Here is a 14,518-nt window from a genome sequence, read left to right on the forward strand (position 1 = left end):
ACAACAGCTCTAGGCCGACGTCTGAACTTAGTAAAGGAAAGCTGAACTATGGAACTCCCTGCCAGAAGGAAATTTAGCAATATTGAAAGAGGGATTAGATACCCACAGAAAATTATGTCAGCAATTGCCTTGTGATTATGCCAAACTCCACCTCCACTTGTCTCCACTTGACTAACTCTGTTCCTCAGAAATTGTCGGCCATCTTTCAGAGTAGAAATCTCTGCTACAGATGATACTTTAAGAAGCAACTGGGGAAAGATTATACAGATAGTGTTTCCCATAGGACAAGGGAACAACAGTATTGGATCTATAATATCTATTGATGTTGCTATTAAGAATAATTTCTATACGAGTTTGCTCTAAGGCAGTACATACCAAAATAATGTGCAGGAATAATAATAATAATAATAATAATAATAATAATAATAATGTATAGTACTGTTTTGGGGCATTGCCTTGAACAGCAGCATTGTGGTTTATTTATCTGGTGGTACTAGTGTAAAATACCACAGAATCGTTGGTTATAAATACTTAATATATGTATATTTTGTATAAGGTAAAAAGGTAAAGGACCCCTGGATGGTTAAGTCCAATCAAAGGTGACTATAGGAGGTGGTGCTCATCTCGTGTCAAGGTGAGGGAGCTGGTGTTTGTTTGCAGATAGCTTTCTGGGTCATGTGGCCAGCATGACTAAACTGCTTCTTGTGTGATGGGACACCATGATGGAAGCCACAGTGTGTGGAAACGTTGTTTACCTTCCTGCCACAGCAGTACCTATTTATCTACTTGCACTGGTATGTTTTCAAACTGCTAGGTTGGCAGGAGCTGGGAGAGACCAACAGGAGTTCACCCCATCGCGTGGATTCGAACTGCCAACCTTCTGATTGGCAAGCCCAAGAGGCTCAGTGGTTTAGACCAAAGCGCCACCCGTGTTCCCTATATGTAGTTTATGTATATTTAGTATATGGTACAGCATGAGACTCTTAATCTCAGGGTTGTGGGTTCGAGCCCCACATTCGACAAAAGATTGCAGGGGCTGGACTAGATGACCCTCATGGTCCCTTCCAACTCTACAATTCCATGATTCTATGATTACTGGAGATCAGAGGTGAGGAATCTTTTTCAGGACTGCAATCTCTTGTGGGCAAATTTCTTGGGACCACATGTCAATAGTCAGCAGCACCAGAGTCAGAAGGGAGCAGAGCAATGGATGTGATTCTTACCTTGTACAGGAGGATATATTCCAGCCACCCAACAGTCAGGGGTTTCCACACACATACACCACACATTCTTCTCTCCACCCGGGCAAACAAGAAACATTGTCATAATTCCGGGACACAGCCTAAGCTGCCCCAAGCATTGATGAAGACTGTCGAGTAGGAGCAGTGAGGGATGTGGCCTGGACAGAGGACCTAGCTTGGAGGAGGACCAGATAGAGATGGCTGGAGGGCCATCTTCAGACTAAGTCTGAGGTTCTCCAACCCTGCGGGGGATAGATTGAACCTCGCAATTTGTCTCCTTTATTGATGCAAGGAGTTATGTCTGAAGAGACATCAGGACTTTGTTATCCATTTGCGAGTGAAGTGCCTTTCAAACCAGAACCGTGTTGATGGTTACTATTATGTGCAAAATGGTAGCACCCATTAAATTTCATTCAGGTAGGCTTAATGCTAAGGGACGCGGGTGGCGCTGTGGGTTAAATCACAGAGCCTTCTGATGAAGGTTGGCTGCTTGAATCCCCGCGACAGGGTGAGCTCCCGTTGCTCGGTCCCTGCTCCTGCCAACCTAGCAGTTCAAAAGCATATCGAAGTGCAAGTAGATAAATAGGTATAGCTCCAGCGGGAAGGTAAACGGCGTTTCCGTGCACTGCTCTGGTTCACCAGAATTGGCTTAGTCATGCTGGCCACATGACCCGGAAGCTGTACGCCGGCTCCCTTGGCCAATAAAGCAAGATGAGTGCCGCAACCCCAGAGTCGGCCATGACTGGACCTAATGGTCAGGGGTCCCTTTACCTAGGCTTAATGCTACATCTCGATTCCTGAAAGACTGGGAAAGGAGTGCCTTTCTGGAATAGTTTCATCTGGCATGTGAATAGTAAACTCATTCTCTGAAAGTGGATCCTTATGTGGCCTAGAAACAGCACCATCTTTTGCACAAGAAGGAGATATTAGCATGCCTAGAAGAACCTCCAAAATTTGTACAAGTACAAAAAAACTTTAGGGAGGGGGTGGAGGAAGAAAACCAGTCCAATGAGGGCTGAGCACCCTCAGTGACCACAGAATGCTGGCTGATGGAGGGGGAAATGGAAAACAAGGAGGGGAGAAGGATGGAGGGCATGGCTGGCTGGGACCCTGAATAGAAGCACGCCACACTGCAATAAGTTGTTCTGTAGATTGTTGTGTAAACCACTTTTGTGGCTGTGTATGGTGAAAAGCAGTCTTTCATATATCAGAGATAAACAAACTGGAAGCAATGTATTCCTCTTGGCCAGGCATCCCCAAACTCAGCCCTCCAGATGTTTTGGGACTACAACTCCTATCATCCCTAGCTAACAGGACCAGTGGTCAGGGATGATAGGAATTGTAGTTCCAAAACAGCTAGAGGGCCGAGTTTGGGGGTGCCTGCTCTTGACTCACCCACACATGGATCTTCAAAAGGACCGTAGAGTTAATTGGCTGCATGAGTCCCCTTCAGCATCTTCTGCTTCACGTACATTGGAATGCTTTCCTCCACTGAAGGCAGAGTGTAGAGTTTCTGCGCTGTCATTCCATTCATCTCCACAGGGGAACCCCGGCCAGCTTCCTGTGATGGACGTTGACCCCCCCCCCCCCCAGAGCATCGCATGTGCCGTTCCATCACATTGTGCTTTCTTGCGCAAAAGCAAATGTGTGGGATGCCGTCGTGTCAGAGGCGGAGGGTTTGCCAGGACCATTTTAAAGGTCATTGTTCTGGAATGCTAAATTCCACTGGAGTGAGACTTGGAGGAATGGTGAGGCAATTACTGGCCTATTCAAATCCCCAGAATGCAGGCCTGTCGCTAGCAGATAAAAGCTGGCAGGGAAACAAGGCGCTTGTTCTTGAAATTGTGGGGTTGTGTCTATATTCAGCAGCGCAAGTAAAGAACGGGGCACGCCAGTGACACAGCCTTTGTCCAGTCTTCCTAACTTGTTAATTGGGATCGGTTTGCCATGGGTCTGTCGAAAATGATGTTTGGCTCAGGGTTGTCATAAACACAGGGTGGCCACGGCTGGTATTCAGCCTATTCTGCTGCCTCAGTTTTTAGATGATGCATGCTATTGTTTTCTAATTATTCTATTCATACAACTGTAATTGTTCATTTTATGTTCTGTAACTCTCCCTGGTATCTATGGGTGGGGTACAAATATTTTCAGTAAATAAATAATTGCAGAATAGAAAATTATTTAAATTGAAGTACTCATTTCTAATTTTGCGTCTATATATATAAATGAGAACATGTTACTTTTATGCAAATCTGTATCCCCTTTCACCATCATTTTAAGTGAACTGCAAGTGGCCAGAATGCTGGAGCTCCCACTGCCTTGTCTCGCCCCCTCTCTGCCAATGCCCAATAGGAAGGTGCAAGTGGCCATGATTCTACAGCAATGTAGCCCTACCCACAGTGCTCCACTGGCTGTTACTTAACGTGACGGCTGCCTCTTATGGAGATTCAGAGACAGACTACCCCTGTCCATGTAGGTTCAAATTCAATGGTGGCTAATAGCTATCCTGCATTCCATCAGTGTTATAAATGATTGCCATTTCAAAAGGAAATGAAAGTAACTTAGTAAGGCTCCTTTCATTCTCCCTCCTTAACCTGGTTTTCCATTTTAATTTGTCTTAATTAGTTATTTTTTTTACCACTTCATAGTGCAACGGGAATCCCCAAGCCATTTGCAAATCCCAACAAACGCCCAAATCTTATTTTTGATCCCCAACCTGCCAGTCAGCATTTTGTACCCACTAAGCATGTTCAGTCATCATCAGACAGGGTTTTCATTTGAGGGTGGTGTTCCTTCCTCAGGTGTTGTTTTTGTTGTTTTCCAAAAAAAACCACCACCACCAACCCATCATATCTAAAATAAGCCTAAAATCTGAGGTTCAGTACAGAAAATTATATGGCGTGGAACATATATAAAATTTTACTAGATATAACCCATTATAATGACATTTTTACTAGTTTTTATTCTGTTTAATGATGCTTTCACTGATTCCCTCCAAAGCACCATAACACATTCACCAATTATCAATTTAATATTATTGTACTTCTGTAAGCCATGGGGTTCCCTCCACACCTGCTGATACCTAGTTCTTATGCAGGGATGGTGCCATTATAGCTGAATAAAGATCAGTACTCAAGAGAATGAATTTGCTATTAGCAAGTAGGACGTGGCCTCTTCCAGCTCTATGATTCTATGTATTCCTTCCTTCCCCAAAGGAGCTAAGGGCAGCATAAATGGTTCCCTGTTTCATCCTCTCAACAATTTGGTGAAGTAAATTAGACTGAAAGACAACAAATGCCCCATGGATACACACTGAGCCTTGTGGCAGAGCAGGAATTGAACCTGTGTCTCCCAGGTCTGAACCTGGCTCTGCAATCTAGCCCAGTGTTTCCAAGGTGTTGGAAGGTCCCTATCATTCTCAGCCAGCTTAGTCTATGATCAGGGATGATGGGAGTTGTAGTCCAACAACATCTGGAGACCCAAGGTGAAAGACACTGGTCTAACCACCACACTAAACTTGGTCACATTTTGTTGTACCAGTAATACCACATGCCAAGTTAGTAGCCCAGAATAAAATGCAGTGCAGTTGGTTGAAAGTGAATCTGAAACTAAGTTTCACATACAAAATGCATAACATTTTCCAGATTTGAAATGTCAAGTTTTGAATTTAAAATATATATCTAATATATATCTAAGCTTCACTTGTTAAATGTCATTTTAGAGAACATTTGAGGTGAAAACATATCTATTCAAGGATTCCATAAAAGTAGAAATCCAACACACAAACACACACACACACACACACACACACACACACACAGTTCACTAAGTTAAACATCCAGAAACTGAATTGTGCATTCTTGAAATTCCATTTTCAGCTTCAGAGACTTGGCTATGAAGATTTAAAGCATGGTGGGATTGAATTTCACCACATCTTTAGGCAGGGAGATGTTTCTGTTCCTTCTTCCTAATCTAGAATTAGGGCTGAGCTGAATTTTCCAACAGTCTTTATTATGACCAATCAAAAGGCAGTGGGGGCAAAGTGAAGACATTTCAGAAAAGGACAGCGTGTGTGTAGATGTTTGCATGAAAAGAAAAAAAGACATTCCAGGAACTGGTGTTTGTCTGTTTGCGTTTACCTTATGAACACAACAAGGCAGCTGAAGGAGATCCCCCACTCCACATTCATGCACACTTAAAAAAACAGGTTTAGAATGCCCTGATTGGACTCGCAATGGGGCAGAGCTCTTTGAAGAAAAGGATTCCAAGCTCAGCAGTCACACGGCCATACTAAGAAGTGTTGCCAAGTCAAAAGTCTGTCTTCAAAGAGAGGGCTACTCAGCTGACACCCTGCTTCTGGTTTCCTATAGGCATCTGGTTGGCCGCACTGAGGACAGGATACGGGACTAAATGGAGCCTTTGGTCTGATCCAGCAGACCAGCTCTTCTTATGATCTCACCAAGCCCCACACTGCTACGAGGGCCACACTACTATGAGCACAAAGGGGGTGCTTTAAACCTGTTTTAAAGGAAGGGGAATCCTATGGCCACTTCATAAGCAGACACACATACTGACCCCTCAAAATTTTCCCCTAAGTTCTCAGTGCCTGCATTCTTTCCAGGAAACACAAGTTTTCTTGGGAAATGAGTGCAAGGTTCAGTACAGTGCTATCCTGAACAGATGGTATATCTACACTACACATATATCTTAGTTTCAAGAGTGTTCAGCCGTCATGGGTTCCTTCAAAGAATCCACTGAAGTGCTGAGCATTCTCTGCTAGACATTCCATTCTACGGAACTGCATTTCCCAGATTTCCTTGAAGAAGAGAAATGTCTAACAAACCTATTAAGTCTGTGGACTATAAGTATGCCCAGAGACAAAGGCTGCATACGCACCATACATTTAAAGCAAATTACACACACACCCCGGAATCCTGGAAACTGCAGTTTACTCCTCCACAGAGCTACAATTCCCAGCAACCTTAACAAACCAAAGGTACCAGGATATTTGGGGGACGGGCGGACACGTACTGCTCTTTAAATGCATGGTGTGTATGCAGCCTTAACAGGGCATTTGACAATCACTTTTGCAGAGGAAAACACCACCCTTCCCCTCCCTGCTGTTCCTTAGTGTTGATAAGCATCTTGCAGCTTCTGCAAGCCATGGTGTCGGGGGGGGGCAGGTTTGCTCCAACCACACTTTCTGCAGTAGAGGAGGAGGCGGAGCCAAGCAGCCCGCCCACTCTGCTGCTGAGGCCCCCAGGTCCCTTGAAGAGACAAGAGTCACTTCTCCGTTTATACTCCTTATTAGTCCCTATTCTATTTAATCGGCTTAGACTGATGAAGCGAGGCAGCGGCAGGGATCAGCCGGGCTGTTTAATTAAAGGATTGCGGCTCAGCCCTGCAGTTTGGGGGTTTGTGTAAATGAGCTGCAAGTACATTATTTAATCCATCGCACGGAGACGAGACGAGGCATTAATGAAGAAAACTCTAATTAAAACTAGACGGCTGGCAGTTATTAGCAGCATCACTTCTGACAGGCTTTCTCATTTACACTAAAAAAATTAAATAAAAAAAATAAAACTGCCTGTTCAGGAAAAGAAAAAGGGAAACAGGGAAGAATTCACTCTGTGTTATGTAATTTAAGATGCAGTAGCAATAGGCGAGCAGAGCAGGGCGGGGCAGAGAGAGCAGGCCTCTAAATCAGGGCTTAGCCTCATCAGGAAAGCCAGTTAGACTCCTCTAGAAATATGGCTGCCTCAGCATGAGTTCTGTTGAGCTAATAACTAAAGATCTGATTGGCCCCAAGTGAGCCGATTTAGCTGACTGCTTATTCAGGATGCCAGGCTAGCTCATTTAAGTCCTGATTGGTCTCGCTTGCTCACCATATTTTCTAAGGTCCCCATAATTTTTAATATATAAAAAAATAAAAAAATGTCCAGTAGCACCTTAGAGACCAACTAAGTTTGTTCTTGGTATAAGCTTTCGTGTGCATGCACACTTCTTCAGATACACTGAAACAGAAGTCACCAGACCCTTATATGTAGCGGGAGGGTAGGGTGTGTTTTTTTCTCAGGAGGGTAGTAGGAGAAGAGATAATTTTTAGTTATTCTAGAAGCAGAGACAGGTCATGGAAAGATGGACCTATTGCAAAAGGATTGCTGTAATCAGGTGATAAAACAAGGACCATTGTGCCTGTTCCACAAGAAGGGCCAGACCTACTGTTGGGTAGATGCTGGGTGGGGTGATGTGGGCAGCCGTGGTGAGGTGTCCATATAGGCTAATGCCACTATACATGAGACTTTGAGTGAAAGAAACAGTTTGCACACTGCAAAAAAAAAAAGCCTCACTGCATTTACCATAAAATTAAAGAGCATTTTGCATCGCAAGAACAGGTTCCATTCTGGTAGGAGAGTTCTGCAGAACTGTGCAAGTTCTAGAGACATAGGCAGACAGAAAAGGAGATTGTGTGCTCCTAGGCAGCACATGTGCGAGATTAAGATAAAAATGCAAGTGTGCAATCCAATTCTCTGTGTTTGCCATAAAATCTCAGCCAGAGAGCTATGTTTCTCCTTATGTTTCTCCGTAATCTGGGGAACCGGGTTCGCGTCTCTGCTCCTCCACATGCAGCTGCTGGGTGACCTTGGGCTAGTCACACTTCTCTGAAGTCTCTCAGCCTCACTCACCTCACAGAGTGTTTGTTGTGGGGGAGGAAGGGAAAGGAGAATGTTAGCCGCTTTGAGACTCCTTAAAGGGAGTGAAAGGCGGGATATCAAATCCAAACTCTTCTTCTTCTTCTTCTTCTTCTTCTTCTTGGACATAGCAGGAATTAGTTACGCACAACTTTTCTCTATTATAGCATCTCAGCTTGTTAGCAGCCATCAAAGTGCTGAGTTGGGAGTTTCTGCAGTTGCCTGGTATAATAACTTCACCACATCCCCAGCGAGAGCGCCTCGATGCAAACTACTTTGGGGAGGACGGGCATGATTACAAGTTACAAGATATATTGTAATTAATTCCCCTACATTCCCTCAATTCCATGGTAAATGCAACTTTGCTATCGCAGCGTTCGCTCTCAAGGGGAAAGTGCATCAGTTACAAGATCACTTGTTGTCAGTGCTTTCTCAAGAGCTCCACCCCTCCCTCCCTGAATATTCATTCCATCCCTGGAGAGATCTGCAAATGGGAGGGCAACTGCATCAGTGCAGCAAATAAGATAAACCCAGTGTCTTGAGAATATTGGCTTGAGAATATTGGTTTTAAACTGCTTCTTTCTGCCTAACCAGGAACCTGTGTGTTGCACTAGCTTGTAGTTTCAAACGCCACTGGTGGGATTGCGATGGAACCGGAGTAAGTGGTAATTCAACTTATTTGAATTACCTAACCTCTGGTGCTTTCAAGACATAACACATTGAATACTACAATTGCTGTTTCAGGGGAGAATTTTTTTTCATGCTTCCACATGGTATCATTATTGTTTCATCGCTATTCCAGAACATTTGGGCCATCAACCCATTTTTCCCCACATCTATCAGAAAAAAATCTAGCGAGTTCTGCAATATTTCTGTAGTGTGGAAGGTGTTTTGCACAATTTTCTGCAAAACAAGGGAGGGCAAATCAGGGCCAGTAAAGGGAGTGACCTGGAGAGAGGCTGTGTAGCTGGAGGAAGAATGTGGCCGGGGGAGAATCCTGAGCGACAAACAGAGAGGGCTGGGGGAATGAGCTCAAGATAATCAAATGCTTGACTAATAGGTAATACTACCAATACAGAGCTAGTTGGCAGGAGCGGGGACAGATTCTCAGTCAAATTCTTTAAAAATGCAGTGCAATTGGAATAACAGTGGTTCTCACTGTTCAAGTCTGTTCAGGTGAACATCTGGAGCTTTTTCACAGTATTCTAAAATTTAAATGGGCATTGATAATAATCCACATCAGGAATCATTATTTTGTTTCCAAACCCGGCTAAGTGCCAGTTCAGTTAAGTGAGCCAACTAGGCATGCAAATAGAAGGTGAATGCACCATAGCAAGTGAATTAATGTGACTGTCTTGTAAATAAATAATTAAATAAGATTATCATATATATATAGACAAGCTTTTCATCTGCATGCTTAAACAGAGGAACCAATGAAGGCAGGAAGCTTGGTCGCAGGAAGCAAACGTGGAGAGGACTGGTCTTAAGCTTTCTTGCCTTGCTTCTAGCACCTTCTCCCCACATCCAGTGAACTACCACCATTTATTTTGCGGCCCCCTCTGGACCTGCAGGCCTCCTAATTTGCTCCCACCCCACCACCAACTGCTACTAGAAGCATCCTTAGCTAAAAGCTCTTTGGAAACCTTTTTTGGCTCAAGGGCAGGGCTGTGTGTGTGTGTGTGAGAGAGAGAGAGAGAGAGAGAGAGCACATGTGTATGTATGTGCTGTATAAAGGTTTCACAAAACCCAGGCTTCCCCACTCCCAACTGTCACCACCTGTTCAGGTTGTTTTGGAAGTGGTGATGCTTCTGTTCTTCACTTGCATTGTCATGAAGCCCATCCGGAGCGAGGCATTCAACAGCAAATTATGCTTCCTGCTCTCACTCTGATTTGACTTCGCATGTGTAAGGAATATTAAGGAAATGGCACTGGGCAGCAGCAAGGAGTATGAACACCACCAATGTCAAATAGGGTGCATACTTCACATATTTGTTGAGGAAGGTGGGGGCCTTTTGGAGCATTTTGCCTCAACACTGAATAACACCCCCCCCACACACACACTTCTCTCTATTGTCATTCCTTCTATTCTGTCCCTTCTGCCTTGAGCCTCCCCCAACCTGCAGAAACTCCCAACAACTCTCAACACCATGGCCAATGCTTAGGGATGATCGGAGTTGTAGTCCAAAACATCTGGAGGGCACCAGGTTGGGGAAGGCTCCTCCAATGTAAGAGAACCTCGCAACTGGGGCTGGGAAGGGAAAGTTTATCCAATTTCATGCTTGTGCAAAAAAGAGAGGACCCCCTGTCGGCCACTTCTCGGTGCAGCTAATCCCAGCGGTTTGGTTGTGAATGAAATGAAGCCTGCATATTTTGTGTGCAGGTGAAAGCAGGAAAGGTAAGGCCGGAGGAAGAACACAGGAGCAAGCAGGGTATGAATCGACAAAGTTTCCCACCTTGGAGATGAGTCTGCCGATGAAGACTTCTGCTCAGCGTCAGCTGCGGGGCAGCAGAACTGGTGTAAAACAGTCTCATTCCTGTAACAGAAGACAAACAGGGGCTGGTAAGAGTTCGGCTCACTCACTGGCAAGCTAAGGGGGTCATGTCCTCTGGTCCACATCCACTCCTGGCCACTGATTCCCACTGCTGGTGTCGGTCCTTTAAGAGATAAAGGAAAACTTGGATTATTAAAAAATGAAACTCCTGCACCATGTCAAGTGATCAGCAGCCTAACCCTGAAAGCCAATCCAGACAGTCCACAGAGGACATGGAACAGTCGTCGCAGGACCACACCATCTCAGATATACACGGGATGTGTGCGTGTGGCATTTCATGCTTGGATTCTCCTCTTTGTTAAGATCCTTCCAGAAAATCAAGGAGAATGCTTAGCCAGAAGGCTCCTTGATGTTCTACCTTCATATTATAGGAGAGGTGGGGGAGATGCATGGCAAAACACGCAAACCGCCCCCCCTCCCAATATAAATATCTAAATTGGAAAAGTCATGGGCAGGACTGTACCAGGTGTCTTGCTGAGCATCTTGTTCAAAACTCACACATAAAATCCATGTGGTTGGAAGCAACACATTAAACAAATTAATCCAGTTCCTTCCTCATACTGGGCTGAAGATGGACAAGTCTGCTGTCCATGAAATATGCCTGTCTTCCCCAACTTACTAGCCTCCAAACATTTTGGACTACAACTCCCATCAGCCCCAGACAGAATAGCCAACGATCATGGAAGATGGGAGCGATCCAAGCATGCCTGGACAACAGCAGTTGGGGAAGGCTGGTACACACATAAAGGTATGTGTATGTTATTTTTAATATCACTCTAAAAATTATTATAAAAAAGAAAGTGAACTACATGGATTTACATTGTTCCCGTATTTGTTATTCCAAAACAAAACCATTATTTTTACATAATCAATTCTGCTGTCTTCCTTCCCTCTGCTGAACAATATTGGTAAACTTTGTTCTAGAAACCACATTCTGAAGCACCAGCTCATTAAAGATGAGGGCACTTTATCCTTCCAGTTGCTAGCAATTGCCATGTTAATGAATCTCACAAAACCTCACAGTCAGAATCATCAAATGACCAATGCAGTTGAGCCGATGAAACAATCTGCTGGAATGCCGCAGCCCATCATCTCACCCACAATTTTATTAATATTTCTAACCAATAGGCCGCAATAATTTGGGGCTCTCCAAAAACAGATCTGCAACAAAAATGCTCCTGCATTAACAAGATTAAATTTCCAACAGCAAGTATTATTACAGTTCAAGATCCCTTTCAGCTTATATATTATGCAGACTTATGCCCCACCTTTCAAATACTTTATAAGAATGGCTTAAAATAAAATATTAAAAATACCATAAAGTCACTTATAAGCTAAAAAGAGCCAGTCTATAACAGCAGCACCCAAATAAAAGATATCAACAAAGTTAAAAACATTCAAAGTTTGGTAAAATAAAAAAGGACTTTGCCTGGATTCAGAAAGGCATCAGAGGCAAGTTTCCCTGAGGAGAACAGTCCTAAGCCAAGGTGCCACCACTGAGAAGACCCTGAGGTGCTGCACCTCAGATGGTCTGGAACCTGGGAGAAGGCACTGGGGAAGGAATGTGCAGTTTCTTGCCAAGGATTATGGGATTTGTAGTCCTAGTTCCAGACAATAAAAAGCTGTTCTGCTGAGGACTAGGAGTGTCCACTTCTCCCACTACCCCACCATTGCCAGAAGCTAGATTTTTGGGGCAAGAGCCAATAGCAAAGGATGGGTGAAGTTAGATGGATCTTGTAGAGTCTGCAAGCAATTAGTGCCTTGATTCCACTTACAAGAATTCAAGCAGGAGTGCTCAGTTATGCCCTGCTCAAATTCTCTGGACATCTCTAGTTCCATGCTCTCTACCACAAGCTACGGAAGTGGACATGACAGCTGTCTTGCGTAACTATGCAGGGTTTAAAATCACACACGGACAGGAGGCTCCTTGCTTCGGCCCTTCGCCTGCCTTCACAGAGTGCTGTAAACAGGGTGAAAGTGAGGTGCTGGGCACGGTGGGGCTTAGCAGCGTGCCCTGATCAAGACTGTGTTTTTGCACAGGGCACAAGGTTAATCTAAACAAGGGTCCAGATGTTTCTTCCATTTCAATATGAAGTCTGAAATAAGCTGCAGGCTAGTCTTAACTTTTTGCTGTCACACAAATTTCCCAACTCCGTTTTAGGTATTTTTTAACATTCCCAACGTAAGGATGAATTTTGTGCAGCAAAAAAGCTCACATATTTCTTTGTTATCAGTGCTAATTTTGATCAAAGTTATTCGCTTTATGACCCTGCGTAGTCCAAAGAGCAATCCTATAAAAGAGGTGGCCGTGTCATACAATGCCATAGAAGAAGCTTTGGCACAAATTCCAGGCACTGTCCAGCCTTCACCAACATGGTATTCTCCAGATGTTTTGGATGACAACTCCCATATTTATGCAGACTGTGCTGTCTGGGGCAGATGGGAACTGTAGTCCAAAACATTTGGAGGACATCAGGTTGGCAGACAGTGTTGTATCCTGTCTGGCTCTGCACAATCCCATGCTTTTGTCCCAGAATTCTCTGCTAAACCATATTAAAAAAACCAACACCCCAGAGGTGCATCCATCAGGTTGTGTGGTCCTGTACCTTGGGATGCCTTTAGCTGCTCCAGCAGTCTGCACAACAGAAGATGGATCTCTGCATGCTAGGCTGGATCTAACTGTTAATCCCTCTTGTTTATTGGAGATATAAAAGCAGCCCCTTGTAAGCAATTTTGCAAGTTCTGCTTGGCTGGCTCATATCTAAACTGTAACTTTCCTTCAGTAACTGCCATTGACTCACTCGCTCTCACCATGCTCGCCCCAGGCTGTATCGGGACCCACAACTGCAAGGGAGAGCAGGTTTTGCCATTTGTCACCACTCCCCTGTGTTAACCAGCTCTCCCCATATTATTATGGCTCAGTTTTAAGAGCTCAGTCACCTGAATGGCCTGTACCTGCCAACAAGCTGGGCCTGTGCGCTTGGAAAGAAAGCAGCACAGCCTCCCCTGACCTCCTGAGAGTGACTCATGCCACAACGATGCTCAGATTTTGCAGCACGACCCTGTGACTCTACTGCTTACTTTTGGACATCAGCATTATGTAATCCCCCAACCACTCCGCCCGCACTGTGAGGGGTAGCCAGAAGTCTCCATGTGTAGGGTTCTCAGCTGCTTTGTCAATCCCCTCTGGTTCTGCACTTTCCCTGGGACTGATGCCACTAAGGCAGATGAAATAATGGGAAAGTGAACACTTGGAAAGAGGATTAAAAGCACACAAGTGGAGGGTGACTGTGTCCTTTCCTTCGCCAGAAGCCAACATAATCATTATTTTGCTAACTGAGTCGGATTGCTTTAAGCACCTGCAGAGATGGCTGAAGAATCACAGAATCTTGGATTCTTGCATTTATGACTCTGGGAGCCAGGTCATTCCATTGTCTCAAGGCTGCTGATCTCCAAGGGTTTGCAACCATTCCAGGGGGGAGAGTTACCTTGGTAGACCATGTGGCCTTCCTCTGAGGCACAATGGTGAGGGTGGAGATATAACTATCCTGCAAGACTGAATGTGCTGGGTTTCCCATACAACCATGAAGGCTTACCAAGAGAACCGCAGTTAACTGCGAAGAGATCCTCAACAGCACAAAGACGAAGAGTAGGAAGGCAATTTATATAATCTTCCTTTTCTTGGCTTTGGAAATGATTAAAAAATGATATAAATATTAAACCCTGAAAGAGTCGCACAAGAAGGCTCTGTATAATTCCTGACACAAACTGCCCTGCAGATTTGCACAGACAGATGGCTAAAGATGGAACTATAAAAAGTCTGAGAAATGGGAGCACAGATTTAGCAGGTGGGAAGAGGGGAGGCAAGATTATAATTTCCCACTTCTCCATGTTTTTTTCCCATTTGCTGGGAGGAGGGTGGAGCAAAACCTCAAGGGAACATTGAGAGCTATGCTATTCCTCTCCCTACACCAAACGCCTGACAGCTGCAATTAGGCTCCAGAGTCCAATCTGTCAGACCCCTTCTTACCCT

At 44.5% G+C, this 14,518-nt stretch overlaps 1 protein-coding gene across 7 annotated transcripts in view; it reads right to left on the reverse strand.

Annotated features, from left to right (window-relative positions):
• Positions 1-14,518, reverse strand: part of IQSEC3 (IQ motif and Sec7 domain ArfGEF 3) — a 150,149-nt gene that overhangs the window by 77,357 nt on the left and 58,274 nt on the right. For all 7 annotated transcript variants that reach the window (XM_080971568.1, XM_080971573.1, XM_080971572.1 and 4 more), the window contains exon 2: positions 10,387-10,467. In XM_080971568.1, the coding sequence (XP_080827694.1) occupies positions 10,387-10,467 (81 nt within the window). The remainder of the gene's footprint in view (positions 1-10,386; positions 10,468-14,518) is intronic.

This window comes from Podarcis pityusensis (genome assembly GCF_964106645.2).
Source record: "Podarcis pityusensis genome assembly, chromosome: 10".
Classification (NCBI taxonomy): Eukaryota; Metazoa; Chordata; class Lepidosauria; order Squamata; family Lacertidae; genus Podarcis; species Podarcis pityusensis.